The following is a 14,338-nucleotide window of genomic DNA, read 5'->3' on the forward strand; positions in this document are numbered from 1 at the left end:
GTAAGCCGGCGATTTTATTTCGCTCTGCAGCCCATGTTCAATCATAAACAAGATTGAGCTGCGGTCTGGCGATAGACAGAACAAATAATAAATCTAAGTTAACGCATAATGATCATCACTCCCCTGGAACTGAATGGTCCTACCTATCGGTGGACCAGATAACATGCAAAAAAAAAGCATGAGGACACACTTTTCTCAGGGGATAAAGGTGACCCTTCAACCATGAGTTTGTGTACAAACATAGAAAGACTCATGGACTGAGAGGAATAGTCACTGCACTCTTGATTTTTCTGCATTACAATTCCCATTCTTCTTTTGGAAACCCATTACCTTTCACAAAAATCAATCTGGGGTTTATCACACCCAGGAACATTAAGGAAAATTAAACTGAAATTGTAGGGTCTAGTTAGAATATCATATACTTGATTAGTGGGTTCCCAACCTGAAAGTCAGGCCTCCAAAGAGGCTGAATACTCTTGAATATAAAATATAGACACACATAAAGAAAATACTGACAATTGAAGAATGTTTATTAAAATTATGATTACAACGGTGTCTTTGGACCAAGGCTTTAAACAAAACATTCCAAATTCACAGGAGCATACTAAAAGACAGCAGCATAAGAAATTATAAATCAAGTTCGAACTATTAAACTTTACAGGCCAAGTTTCCTCAAGACAAGTGTGTTCAGTTTTTAAACACCAAGTAATAGGTCAACTTTAAAGGCTTCGGTTCATTTGCATTTTCTTAAAACATTTTTTTTTAAAGAAATCCATAGACCATTCCTCCTCTTACCATCCACCTCTAAGTGAAAGACAGGAGCAGAAACTTTCTCAGAATTGTTGTCCGCATTTGATGAGTTCAACATGGGGAAAAGGTCCAATCTCATCTCTCCTCTTTCCCATTGATTTTAATTTATGTGAATCCAATTTTTTTTTTTTTATAAATGTGACATTTCAGCTCTAATCAGTCGTCGTCTGAGAAGTAAAAATCCTCTTCCTCTCCACTATCGGACAGCGCTCCTTCCTTTCCTGGGAACAACTCCCAAACAACAAAGTTGTCATTTTCTAGTGAAAAAAGGAGAAGAAGAAGTAGAAAATAAACATTTTGTGTTACGAAAGTATGCTTTCAGCTTTTGTTGCAGCTTTTGAAATGTGTTCAACTCATTCCTGTGTATCTAAACATCAATATAGCCCTAACAATGAACATCAAGTTAGACGAGTCAATAAAACACTAGCATTATACATAATATAATTCCGCTGTACATAAAAAAGGTACATAGATTATATTTCCGACCTGTGTTGCCACATCTTTTCATTGTACGTTTAGCCGATGGCGTTGGTGTGTGGCTCTGAAAGAAAGAAAAAAGAGAAGAAAAAAAATAAGGAATTGTTAAGTCAAATAAAATGATCAGAAAAGGGATCTCAGAAAATGGCCTTTGTAAGTGAGTACCTTTGAAGAGGGAGCTAGTTTGCAAACTTTAAACTGATTTTTCTTCATCCTCTTCTGGAGTTGAAAGACGTACTTGTCGTTGTTGGTCCTTTGAAATCAAGAAAGAGGAACGTTAAGTTATCGAACCGTAATCAACTCTTACTGGCTCAGAACGCAAGGCGTCGACATCACTTACTTGTTTGGAGAGCCCATCATGCCGGGAGTGATATGCAGACACTGAGGCGTCTTTACTTCGGGGAAAGCTGACGACTTGGGGGTCAGGGGCTCCAGGTCGGACATCGCAAAGTCATTGTCATCACTTGGACACATTGAGGGCATCTATTGCACAGTTAGGGGGGAGGGAGGACCGATATCACTCTCCACAAAAAGTGCCACAAATCACCAAACCTTATTTAAAACTACAAACAGACAGAGACGAACCTCAAAGCGTTTGTTCTGCATGTACGCAGAGCTGAACCCATCTTCAACGTCTTCTCTGGGCATAGTCTCCAGGAACTCACGCACCTGCTGCTTCCTTTTTAAGGTTCCCACCCGGGCAGATATCACAGGCAGAACTGCAATGAGGCGTACGTTAGAGCTAGTCATCTCTGGCTAAAAAATACTTAGCTTATCGATAGTAAGGGGTTTAAGAGTGAATAAAAATTACTTAGACAACATTTTCACACCTTCTTACTACATCCAATTGTTTTTCAGGGGTTTAAATTGTACTGTTATCGCACTATTTATAGACCAAACGATTAATCAATTAATTGAGAAAAGAAGAAATGACCAAACAATTAAAATAATCTTTAGCCAGAAAAATGATAATATCTCATTAAAGTGCATCTTCAGAATGTAGTTCATGTTGAATAATAATAATCAAGTGAGACCCTAAACTGAGACTTTTCTCTACCTGGCTCTTTTGTTGCTTCTTTATTTTGCTTTTTAGCTCTCTGGGGTTTCTTGGCGGACGGCTGGAAGGGGACCCGGGATGTGTGCTGCTTGTGGCACTCTTCTGCAGAACGTGTGCCAACTGCACTTGCCACCTTTGCCCAGTAACCCAACTTGTGCTTGGGGTAGGAGGACACAGCCCTGGGAAACAGAGATACACACACTTATTATACAGAAGGATGTTGCTCTTATTCTGCCAAATGCTTCCTTCTTATTCAATTGGCAATAGAAAACGTACTCTTGTAGCTTCATCAGCTCTGCCTCGGTCCACGCATCCTCTTCTTCCTGTGGTGAAGATAATGCGTTACCTTTACTTGTCTTGTGTTTGCTGCTGGATGTTGTCGGCAAAGGCTTCGTGGGTGGTGATATCTTGGTGCATTTGCTCTGTCCAGGTTTTATTTGTGTTGGTGCAGATTTGCTGTTCTTTGTCCCTTTGGTTCTCTTCTTGGGTTCCTCCTGCCCGCTCTCCTCAGAGCAGTCCGATGACTGACTGGATGGAAACACGCGGCTTGGCCTGGTCTTGTTAAGAACATTCCTGCCCCTCTCTCTCCTCGGCGTCCACACATCCTCTTCTTCCTCTTGCGAAGACAACGTGTTGCCTTTTCTTGTCTTGCGTTTGCTGCTGGATGTTGTGGACTTAGGCAAAGGCTTCGTGGGTGGTGACATCTTGGTGCATTTGCTCTGTCTAGGTTTTATTTGTGTTGGTGCAGATTTGCTGTTCTTTGTCCCTTTGGTTCTCTTCTTGGGTTCCTCCTGCCCGCTCTCCTCAGAGCAGTCCGATGACTGACTGGATGGAAATGCACGGCTTGGCCTGGTCTTACGGTGAGCTTTCTTTTTCTCTCTCCTAGAGGGAAACTCGTCCTCCGATGAGCGTTCCTGTGAGGTTTTGTCATGAACAGGGGCAGATTCCGGGAATGACGAGACGGCACGTTTGTTCCTTGAGGCTCTCGCCAGTCGCTGTGTGGTTTCCGGCGTCTGTTTCCTGGACCTCCGTGTTGAAGACTTCTCAGGCTCACGGTGCTTTTGAGGGGCGGGGTCCAGATACTCTGAGGCCTGACGCCCACGGCTGGACCTCTTTGGTCTGCCGGATGACTCATCAGGGCTGCTGAGTGTCTTCACAGCAGATTTAGATGAATGAGAGGGCTTCTCTTCAGGTTGTTGAACCCTGGATCTGTTGGACCTGCGAAGCGAAACCTTGACCTTCCTCAGTGGTGGTGCCCATGCCTCCCCCTCGCTAGATGATTGGCTTTGCTCTTGGCCTGGAAACACAGAGGAAAGTTTGTCTACACACACCACTCATAACTCCTCTCTCACAACAACAGTAAAAACAACAGAAACGTCACCATCTTTACCTTTACTCGACACACTGGCAGGTTTTTGCAACGCCCTCTCAGACACTGTCGTTTTGACTTCCTGCGAGACATAGAAAGTAAATAAATTGGATCAAAGATATCAGTCACTTTACATGGTCAAAACAACTGGCCCGCACAGATAAAATAACATTGTGGATTATTATATAAAACTCATATGAGCTCGACTTTAGGTGCTTACAGGGAGGCAAATGGTGGTCTCATAACATTCGTGGACAGTAACGTTCATGTAAGCGTCCACAAGGACTCTCCCTCCTCTCCAATACTCTAGAGGCGGCTTGATCACGCGGCCACTTCGAGACACTTTGGTTGAAGAAGACGAGGAGGGAGGAGGACAGGATTGAGCTGGAGAAGGAGATAATTAAAAAGTACAAGGTTAACAGAATTCCCTTTAGTACAGCTGCCATGGCTTCAAAGACGTGAGCCTTGTCTCTGTAAACCGGTATGTAAACAAAGGGTTTGTAAACAAAGGGGCCCACCGTAGCTAGCAACATGACCGTTTACAGAGCCTTGGCCATGTATTAACACTGTATGTTTTTTCAGCACGCACACAATACGGACAGGTAGCGGATCGTGAGGAGATACTGTATTCACAGATTTTGACCAAAAAAGGATTTTGACTACCAGCATTTTCCAGAATAGATGACTCCACCTTAAATCTATGGACTACCGCAGGACTAAAAGTTTCAACGAGGGGTTTAAAATCTGAAACATATTACTGAGATGAAATGTTTAGCCTTGCCAGCAACTATTGGAGGGATTATGATGAAAAGTAGTACAGACATTCAGAACATGCACGGAGCATTTATTTGGCAGCCTTTTTAGAGAAAGTGGTCCTAGTGTACTTACGCGTTTTCAAAGAATTTGGCCTGTGTCCCTTCACAGACATGTTGATAGAGGATGTTTCAGATTTTGTCTTTGCCCTGACGCCTCTCCTTTCACTGTGGCTCTTTGCCTCTCTGCCGGAGTCACTGCTACAACAGAAAATTCTGCTCTTAAGAAAACCACATTTTAACACCTCACTATTCGTAAAGATGGGAGTTTTTAACCACTGAATGGCCATTTCATCTCATGCTTCAATAATTCAAGTGGAATATCAAAATAATTTCTATTACCTTCTTGACTCCGACAGAAGCTTGTCATAAAGTTCTTTCCAGTCTGGAGGGAAACCACTGACAAACTTTTTCAAAAACCACATGGGAAACCCTGCAGGCCATAAGTGAGAGATAAGGAGAAGAAAGAAAATGAATGATAATCCACACTTTGTTTAAATCAAAGAATAAGCGCAGGAATGAGATAGTGAAATCAAATATCTACAAATGCAGAATCTGTCTTACTGCGGTCACAATCCAAGTTCATCTTGCCGACCAAGATGTAAACGCTGCCAGAGATGGTCTTCACCACAGTATTAGAAACCCTGTGCGCGATGATGTTACTGTTCCATGGAACTTTGTCGTCCCTGGGTGAAAACGACAAGTTAAAAAAAAAAAGGGAAATCAAAAACATATACTCGTCTGTCTCACAGGAGAGTAGCTTTTACATTTTTCTTTTAACAGTCTTACCGGTGGATTCCATCAAGAAAAAGGCCTTTATGAGTCTTCCTCAGGAACCACCTTTTGAGATAAATCTTGCTCTCCTGCCGAAGAAAAAAACACAGGCTCAACGAGGAACAACGGACAAGATTGTCAAAGAGGAGACAAACTTCAGGCGATTCCCATTTCACACTTAATTTTGCTTGTTTAAATCCACATAGTTTACTCCCCAAGGTCTCAATAACATCCCTTTAATAAAGGTTTAAAATGAATAGGTGTTTATTTTAAAAATTCATCTCTACTCACACTTGGGAATTTTGTGAGCTGGGGAAATTTGTTACGCTTGATCACAACCTCTCGTTTCTTGGGTATGGAGACCCGAGGCGTGTTGAGCACCAGCGGATCTTCAAAGAGAACGATTTGTGGCGGAGGAGCAGGGATCCGGAAATCCCCCGTGGGATCTGTGTCTGATTGGCTGTCAGCGGACTCTACTGTGGGCCGGGTGGCATGAGCCACGCTCTCTGGAGGACTTCTAAAGACACTGTCCTCAGTCTCACACACACTGTGAGTGGTGGAGGGAGGAGAGTCTCTGCACTGATTGAAATCACCTATAGACAAGAATGCAGTGAAAACAGTAAACAAAACAAGAAGGATGCCTAAACACAAACAGCTTAAACTTAATCTTTAAAAAGGTGTACGATGTAACGTTGGGTGTGTCAGATAGATGAAAAATGTGTAAGGTATATTCTCATAGAATGCTGAATAAACAAAAAAAAAATCACAGGAAGAAAATTGGATTCCGGGAACACTGTTTCATGTTGGCAATCTACCTGAAAAGTTACTGTTTCACTGTTGTTGCAGGGCCCACATTTTTGTTTACAAACATATTCTAGTCTTATGTTTCGGTTCCAGGTGCCTCAAAAGTGCTGTTTTATTCAAAACTAACATAGAGTAAATGTTTTGTAAACTTACTGCAGGCTCTGCGAATGTAAACAAATCCCCATCCCCTGAAACTGCATATTGCACCTTTAAAAAGTATTTCCACTTCATAATAACACTCACCCCCATCCAATAAATGCGTGGTGCTGCTGCTGACTTTATGAACCTCCTGCTGCTCTGCTTTACTCTCCCTCTCTTTCATGTAGGCAAACATCTTTGCTGGAGACATCGGTGGCTCTCTTTCCATGGCAAGAAGGCGGCAACCTATTCAAAACAGCAAAGAAGCAACATCAGTCAGTTTCTTCCCCTAAAAGGATGATGATGCAGGGAAAGGAAGTTCCACTTAAATCAAAGCAGTAGTAATGTTGTCTCACGTTTGTTTGGGGTAAGTCTGGGTGGAAGCACGGGTCCGTGAGCGAACCGGTTCATCTCTGATAAGTCATTAGAGAATCCTCTGGCATCACCCACATCGTCTATGCGGGTATCATCCTCACTGAGAGCACTGGCGGTTGTTCTCCTTTCCCGTGTCCCACCTTTCACCTCCTTCGTGCTGCTGCTGACTTTGTTCAAATCCTGCGGCTCCAACGTTCTCTTCCTCAACCTCTTCCTCATGGGGGAATACACGTAAGATGGGGACATGAGTCTGTCCAGAGCAGCAGTTTTCTCCTCCTCTAACACCATCCTCATGAAATCCTCCCCCGCTGTCTCTGTCTTCACTGGAGTCCTGCTGCTCACTTGGAAACCATCCTGGGCTCCCTTGTTCCGAGGTGTCTCCGAGTGGATCCGCTTTCTGTTTACCTGAGAGAGGGGGTGACACATGGCTGTGGACTCCAGGAAGGCTGTTTGTGTCTGTGTGCATCTGCCTCCTATGTCAGTCAAAGGAGGCATTTCCTCCCCAGGCCTGTTGCTGCAGCTGATCCCCGAATACAAGTGTGCAAAGGTTTTCTGAGGACTAGAGATGGGCGAGAGGGTCAAAGCCTGCGCTTCATGGCGATACGAACCAATCCTCTGGTTCTCCTTGATCTCCTCGTTCCTCCAGGTGCTCTCCGACCTCTTCCTCGGAGACTTGAAGTGTGCTCCATGTTTGTCTCCAACGTTACACAGCGGCTCCCTCGCGCACATCTCCTCTCTCTGCACTTTGGATTTTAGCTTAGCAAACAACTTGGCAGGAGAATCAAACCGCGCCGTTGTGTGTTGTAAAAAATGGTGATACGAAGCCATGTTTTATTGATTAAAAAAACAAAACAGTAAAATCGTAAAATACCCAGGATGCTAGCAACTAGCACCGCTAGCCTTTACAATTTCAAATTCGCCATAGCCGCCGCCTTTGGATAGAAAACGCGTGACGTAGTTCGAAAACATATACGTCACTTCCGCACCAGGTTTAACCCTTTCAAGAAAATAAAAAATCTCTTATTTCAATCAAATATGGTAGAAATACAACATAATGGGGAAAATGAAAATTATGATAATAATGATAAATAAATAAAAACTTAATTGTAAAAAGAGCTATCATCATAAATACGTATTAAAGTTAAAGATGTAACAATCTATATAGATCAATATATTATCACATTAACCTTTTTTATGAAGAGGTTTAAAAGTGACACGAATGACTGTTAATGTTGCCTAAAAGATTTTTTTTTTAATTTAAGATTCTAAATAGTTATTTTTTCATACACAACAAGAACTGTCGTTGCCTTGCATGCAATTCTTATTTAGTTGAGTTATGACTTTTACTTTTGTTTAATTAAAAAATTGTATCTTTTCATAGTCACCTGCTCCTTTTACTTAACTTAAGTATCTGGATCATATATAATTAAAAAATTATTATATGTATAATTAAATAACTAATTCCCTGTGCCGAAAACGAAAAACTACACATAAACTGTGATCAGTTTTCTTTATTATAGGATTTAATTTTTGTTTAGTTTTTTATTCCTGTGGAGGGCAGTAATAAACAAGTAACTTTTGATTTGTTTAAATTAGAAGAATAAAGGCCTTCTGCGCATGCTCAAATCAAACTTCCGGGGTAAAGTTGTTTTGGTTGTCAGTGCTCCGTGTGGCTGTCGTTCTGTCGGTAACGGTAACTGCAAAGGAGGTATTTGTGCTGTATTGTGTTTTTTTTAAGCAACGATTTGACAGTCACATTTGAAATAAAACGGACCGTGCTTGTCTTTCATGTATGTGGATATAAACTTTCTGTCTGAAAAGTCCGAAAGCGGGGTGACATTAAGTGATGCAACATGGCAGCAACTCCTCTCAGCAGGTGTTTGCTCTCAGCATTCAGGACACAGACGCGCTGTCAACGCCGTGGGGTTTACTGTGTGGCAGAGAGGACAGTCAACCACAGGGGAGCGGAGGGACAGGGTAGCCTGGACAGGAAACTCCCGGTGGAGCAGGACAGAGAAGGGGGTCGGGACCACAGCGGCTCCCCTCTGCTTAGGTCCGTTTCGGTGGGTTTGGGACTGTGTGGCGTGGCGCTTCTGGACAATGAAAAAGACGAACAAGCGAAGGACTGTCGAGTCTCTGTGTCTGGTCGTCTTCTTGAACTCATTTTGCTTTCGGCTCAGTGTGCGTCTCCCTTTAAACCGGACAGTCCCCGGTACAAATACAACTTCATCGCAGACGTGGTGGAAAAGTCCACTCCAGCTGTTGTGTACATTGAAATCGTGGGCAGGTGAGTTGACTGTCAAGCTGCCATGTAGAAGAGTTGTTGATATGTCAATGAAAACATATATTTTCGGAAAATGTCCCAAGGGGCTTGTATTCACTACTTCAGTAAGCTACAATACAGCGCAAACAATAAATAGTCTTACATATTTTAAGTATTTATTGAAATTATAGAAGCCAGAGAAATCTATATAGGCCTACTTCACCCCCCTCATTATCAACAAATGGAAGGCACCAATTCACAGATCTAATAGGGTCTTAAACTATGCTGGAATATACACACTGCCTCAATGTTGTATTACATAGACTACTCATGACAAAGTTATAACATTATGGTGAAACTGAGCAGAGGCAACAAAGCTAAAATTCCTTCCGGTCAAAGAAATGAGTGCAACATCAACGATTATTTTTGGTATAACTTCAATGATGATGTGAAACAGAATAATGAGACTGTAGTGTATTTGATATTAGGAGATGTTTGCTTGTTGCATTTAGCCTACCCTACTTTTCATTAAAACAACATTGAATGAATCTGCTTTTTATTTAACATCAACAGGTTTCTGGAGATGTGAACAAATATAACTTTGTTTGTTGATTGTGTGTGTGTGTGTGTGTGTGTGTGTGTGTGTGTGTGTGTGTGTGTGTGTGTGTGTGTGTGTGTGTGTGTGTGTGTGTGTGTGTGTGTGTGTGTGTGTGTGTGTGTGTGTGTGTGTGTGTGTGTGTGTGTGTGTGTGTGTGTGTGTGTGTGTGTGTGTGTGTGCACGCTCTACTGCTTCACTAAAGAACATAATAGGAAATCATTAGGGCTTTATCCGGACTATCTGTCTGAAAGATTCCTGAAAGTTTTGGTTTTCCTTTATGTACAAATATAACATTATGCTTACAGGTTGAATAAGATAAACTGCTTTTTACATTTTCACAGACACCCGTTCACAGGAAGGGAAGTCCCAGTGTCAAATGGCTCTGGTTTCATCATCAACAGTGATGGTCTCATCGTGACCAACGCTCACGTTGTGGCCAACAAGCGAGGTGTCCGTGTGAAGCTCACCAACGGAGAGATGTACAATGCCACTGTGCAAGACGTCGATCCAGTGGCTGACATCGCCACCATCAAAATCATTGCCAGGGTGAGCATCAAAACTACTGTTATCACTAGTAAAGCAACGATATATGTTTATCTTACTGGATCCACCTTGGTTTTCTGTCACAGTAGTGGAATCAGTGTGACATAGTATGATAGTATTAATGACCTACTGCTCTCCCTCTTACCACTGACATACAGAATCCCTTACCAACGCTCACCCTTGGTAAGTCGTCTGACATCCGACAAGGAGAGTTTGTGGTGGCCATGGGAAGCCCGTTTGCTTTACGCAATACAATCACGTCAGGGATCATCAGCTCAGTACAGAGAGGCAGCAAGGAGCTAGGCCTGTCCAACTCCAACATGGATTACATCCAGACTGACGCAGCCATTGATGTGAGTACCCTACATTAATACTTTACTGTGAATCAGAAACTTCTAATAGTATGCTTCTTGACGTCACTTGTGGCTGATTTTGTTTTGCAGTTTGGAAACTCTGGAGGTCCCTTGATCAACTTGGTGAGTCACACGTCTAGTTGAAATGTCACCAAACCAGTTCTGACTGCTGTGGTGCGTCATGCTTGAATCGAAAGCAGATTGATAATATTACATAAGAGATGATAATAATAATAATCATCCGTCATCTATGTCTGTTGTTACAGGACATACAACTAATAGTTTGTTTGTAGTGACGATGTGCAATACGTTTTGTAAAATAAATATATGTTTTATAAATGTATAAGTTTATTTCTGAAAAAAATCATCACAATCAATTTAACTGCCTGATTTTATTGACTAGGATAGACGTCACTGAACATGGACCAAATAACCCTTATTTGAATGTGTTATCTCTCCTGTGATTAGGACGGTGAAGTCATCGGTATAAACACCATGAAGGTCACTGCAGGGATCTCCTTTGCTATTCCATCTGATCGCCTGAGAGTTTTTCTCGATCAAGCAGCAAAAAAAACAAGTGAGAACAGGCTAAGAATCTAACGTTACACGTCACACCTTCGTTCTGTTGTCCATATTGTTTGTAGTGACAAACTGTTCCTTCATATTAGAGAAATAATGTTTTGCATCTCTTTACCTTCCTCAAGGTTCTCGGCATGGTGAGTCGGAGGCAAAGCGGCGGTACATAGGAGTAATGATGCTGACGCTGACTCAGAGGTAAATGCTTCACGATCAGTAATGTCTGCAGTAGAATCGAGTGAAGTGTAGTAACAGCACAGCTGGCAGCAATGTGTCTGAGACCAGATGTTTCTCTACTTCGTTCCTTTTTGCTTCAGAATTATCGCAGAGTTGAAAATGAGAGACCCATCCTTCCCAGACGTGAAACATGGCATCCTGATTCACAGAGTGATCTTGGGCTCCCCGGCCAACAGGTAGGCAGACCAAGGAGATGTGGTTTAATGGTGGAGTCTTCTTGCTCTCGAAGTTTGTGTTGGAAGTGGTGTGTTTCCCTAGCCTGGAAATCCAGACCCTGATATCTTGAACGATAGAGGGTCTGGCCACGATCAATAGTAATGTCCAACTCAAGGGGCGGCTCCTACTCGTGCATTTCAAATGCCACTGCACGCAATTGGATAGCACTACAACCAATCAGAGCGATGCACAAAGTGACGTATTAAGCCCTGTTCGTTTAGCGAACAGCGGTTTAACTGTTAAATTAAACTTTTGGTTGGTCGGCAAAACAGAACATTCCACTTCAGTGGCGTGCACAGAGATTTTTGGGGGCAGGTGCTCAGTGAAAAATAAGGGGACTTTGTGCAGCATAACAACAAGGCATAAAGGCCAGGACACACCGGAGCGACTACCGACCGTCGCCCGAAAATGGAGTCTGCCGATTCAGGCAGCTCCAGTTTGCCCGTCGCGGCCAAAAAAGTGCCAAGAACACACCGAGCCGACTACTGACTTTCCGTACACTCCTGCGCTTGCGCGGGACGTAATGTCTCCATAACAGCAGGCGGCGCTAATCTGTATTGTGACCCAAAAAAATACGGAAGCCGGAAATGATGGGACAGCTCTCTAGACCATAAATATAGATATAAATACGTATTATATCTATGGACCATAAAAAGCACCATTTTTAGCACAGTGTCAAGCAGTCAAGAAGGGTTGATGCATGTGAGTACTCGCTGAACGTAACAAACAAACAAACACATTAAAACAATGGCTAGCGATGCGATACTGTTGTCAGCTGATTGTGCTACCCGCCTCACTTCCGGGCTTCACTGATTCGCTAGCCCTCCACAAATCTAATTGCTCAGAAAAGACTGCCCGACGCCGAAAAGAGGCCTGACGACATTTACGTTGGCCGACGTCACCGAACACACCAAACAGATTCGTGTCCCCGCCCCCTCCAGACTCTCTGATGGCCGATTATCGGGCCGGTGTGTCCTGGCCTTTAGGCTACTTTTTCTGCAGGCAGTTGGGGCTCTCTGATTCAAATAACACAATATTTCTTTTGATGGATGACCAAATGATTTTAAGGTTAATTGTACGTAGACACAACCCCCTGGTCTAATGACTTCTAATGACCAGACACACATAACAGTTTTTCTCACAGGAATTTGGGAAACTGGGGTGGGGACCCTGGACCTTCTAGGGGGGTCCGGGGGAATGCTCCCCCGGAATAAAATGTTTAACCTTTTTAAAGTAAAATTCATCAATCTGGTGCACTTTGAGAAGAAAACTGAGGCTAAATCAATTGTTTCCTATGTAAGCTATTTAGTTCTATTATATGGAATAATTTGGAGACACAGAATTACCAAAAAGCAGAAAGGAAAATCCTTCTTTCTTTGAAGTCTTCGTTTTCTTTTTACTGGCTCAATATAGGCCCCTGATCTTCGTAGCCCTGAACAATGTTATTTAGAAAATAACAAAAATTTACTGCCGTACTGCAGATCTACCTGTGCATGCCCCTGCTAGGCATTATACTGCAATTTGTAAATAAAAAGAGACCAACCATATAAAATAAGACTGCTTGGTTACATTTCAACAAGGCTACTTTTTCTGCAGGCAATTGGGAATTGCCTGTTTGTCATTTAGCAAATATATTACTGCCTGTGTTAATTAGCCTAAAGTAAACCTAAACAACACTAAATATTCAGCATACTGATAGATTCACATGCTGTACCAATGACAAACTCCGCCGACATTAGTTGTGTTCATCACGTCATATCTATTTTTGTTTTGGGCTAGCTTGTTAAGCAGGACAGTCAGCTAATTTATGCTCAGCTGTGTGGCGCTGCATGATAGGCTACTTTAAAACGGAGACAAAAAACTAAATTCATGTACGTGTTACCTCGCTGGTGGGGCAGGGTAGGGGCGTCTCTGAACGAACGTTCAGATTTTTTTTTTTTTCAATTCAAAAGGGCACTTGATTTGGCCAGGGGGGTCTACCTGTGCACGCCTATGTTCCACTTACTTGCTAATGAAAGATTTGAATGCCGTCTTCCAAATCGTAAAACGTCGAGGCCAAAGCTGTCTCAAACTCAAACAACATATCCACAGCATTACAATTTATCTAGTAAAGTATAGGCCCCCGGGGCTATATTTCTATTCCAATATCCAAGCATTCAAATTTGGCATTATATAATCTGCGTATGTATTATAAATTTAATCTATCCTGAAGTTGTGTAGGAAACCTCCAGTATGTCTAAATGTTGAGTGGACATTGTTTATAAGTAAGGTGTTACGCTTGTATTTGTTGCTGCTAACCGACAGTACTGTGGAACTTGTTTCAGAGCTGGCATGATACCAGGAGATATCGTGGTGGAGATAAACGGAGTGAAGGTGAACACCTCAGAGGAACTCTACCATGCCGTCCGCAGCAGCGACAACATCACAATGGTGGTGCAGAGACAACACAAGTTGATTCAATTGCAAATGACACCGGAGTACACAGAGTGACACTAACCACAGAACTTTACCTCATGTGAACTTGAAGGACAAATGGCCACCTGATCATTTCTTATCCGAGACAACTATGAAACCTCAACCTCGTGGTTGGATGAAATGTGTTTGCCATTCAATAAACACTGTAATGTATGATTGATTACTCCAGTATTTGATGACTTTTGTTTACGGTGTTGTTTATAATGCAAAGGTAATTACAGCAACAGGAATGGACTGTCAGTTTGAAGTAAAGAAGTTTGAGTATCAAGTAAGTATTAAGTATTGCCTGGAAGTTCCCAGTTCATTGTTTCTGTAGATGGCTGATGACTACACAATGAAGTCAAAACTGTTTGTATCGTCATGGACGAGCCAGTTTTTTATTCTGAGAACAATAAACAAAATGTGTTTTCTACCTCTTCAAAACACGTAGATTTTTCTTACATGCCAAATTAGTCATGGAA

The 14,338-nt window shown here is 42.4% G+C and overlaps 2 protein-coding genes across 2 annotated transcripts; one reads left to right on the forward strand and one right to left on the reverse strand.

Moving 5' to 3' along the window:
- Window positions 1-562: 562 nt before the first annotated feature.
- On the reverse strand, window positions 563-7,483 carry mis18bp1 (MIS18 binding protein 1). Its single transcript, XM_080041845.1, has 16 exons — window positions 6,598-7,483; window positions 6,347-6,487; window positions 5,591-5,892; window positions 5,315-5,388; window positions 5,090-5,211; window positions 4,868-4,958; window positions 4,602-4,726; window positions 3,934-4,097; window positions 3,735-3,795; window positions 2,621-3,641; window positions 2,345-2,523; window positions 1,873-2,006; window positions 1,628-1,770; window positions 1,453-1,540; window positions 1,297-1,351; window positions 563-1,067 (listed from the first exon to the last, which is right to left on the reverse strand). Exons 1-16 carry the CDS (start codon window positions 7,442-7,444, stop codon window positions 967-969), a joined length of 3,648 nt encoding a protein of 1,215 aa, XP_079897971.1. The 5' UTR covers window positions 7,445-7,483; the 3' UTR covers window positions 563-966.
- Window positions 7,484-8,296: 813 nt separating this feature from the next.
- Window positions 8,297-14,294, forward strand: LOC307262098 (serine protease HTRA2, mitochondrial-like). Its single transcript, XM_080042852.1, has 8 exons — window positions 8,297-8,903; window positions 9,819-10,023; window positions 10,179-10,373; window positions 10,464-10,496; window positions 10,842-10,950; window positions 11,078-11,147; window positions 11,267-11,362; window positions 13,727-14,294. The coding sequence occupies exons 1-8, from the start codon at window positions 8,470-8,472 to the stop codon at window positions 13,890-13,892; spliced, it is 1,308 nt and encodes a 435-aa protein (XP_079898978.1). The 5' UTR covers window positions 8,297-8,469; the 3' UTR covers window positions 13,893-14,294.
- The last annotated feature ends 44 nt before the right edge of the window (window positions 14,295-14,338 follow it).

The sequence above is a fragment of the Ammodytes marinus genome (assembly GCF_949987685.1).
Source record: "Ammodytes marinus genome assembly, chromosome: 15".
In the NCBI taxonomy this organism is placed as follows: domain Eukaryota; kingdom Metazoa; phylum Chordata; class Actinopteri; order Uranoscopiformes; family Ammodytidae; genus Ammodytes; species Ammodytes marinus.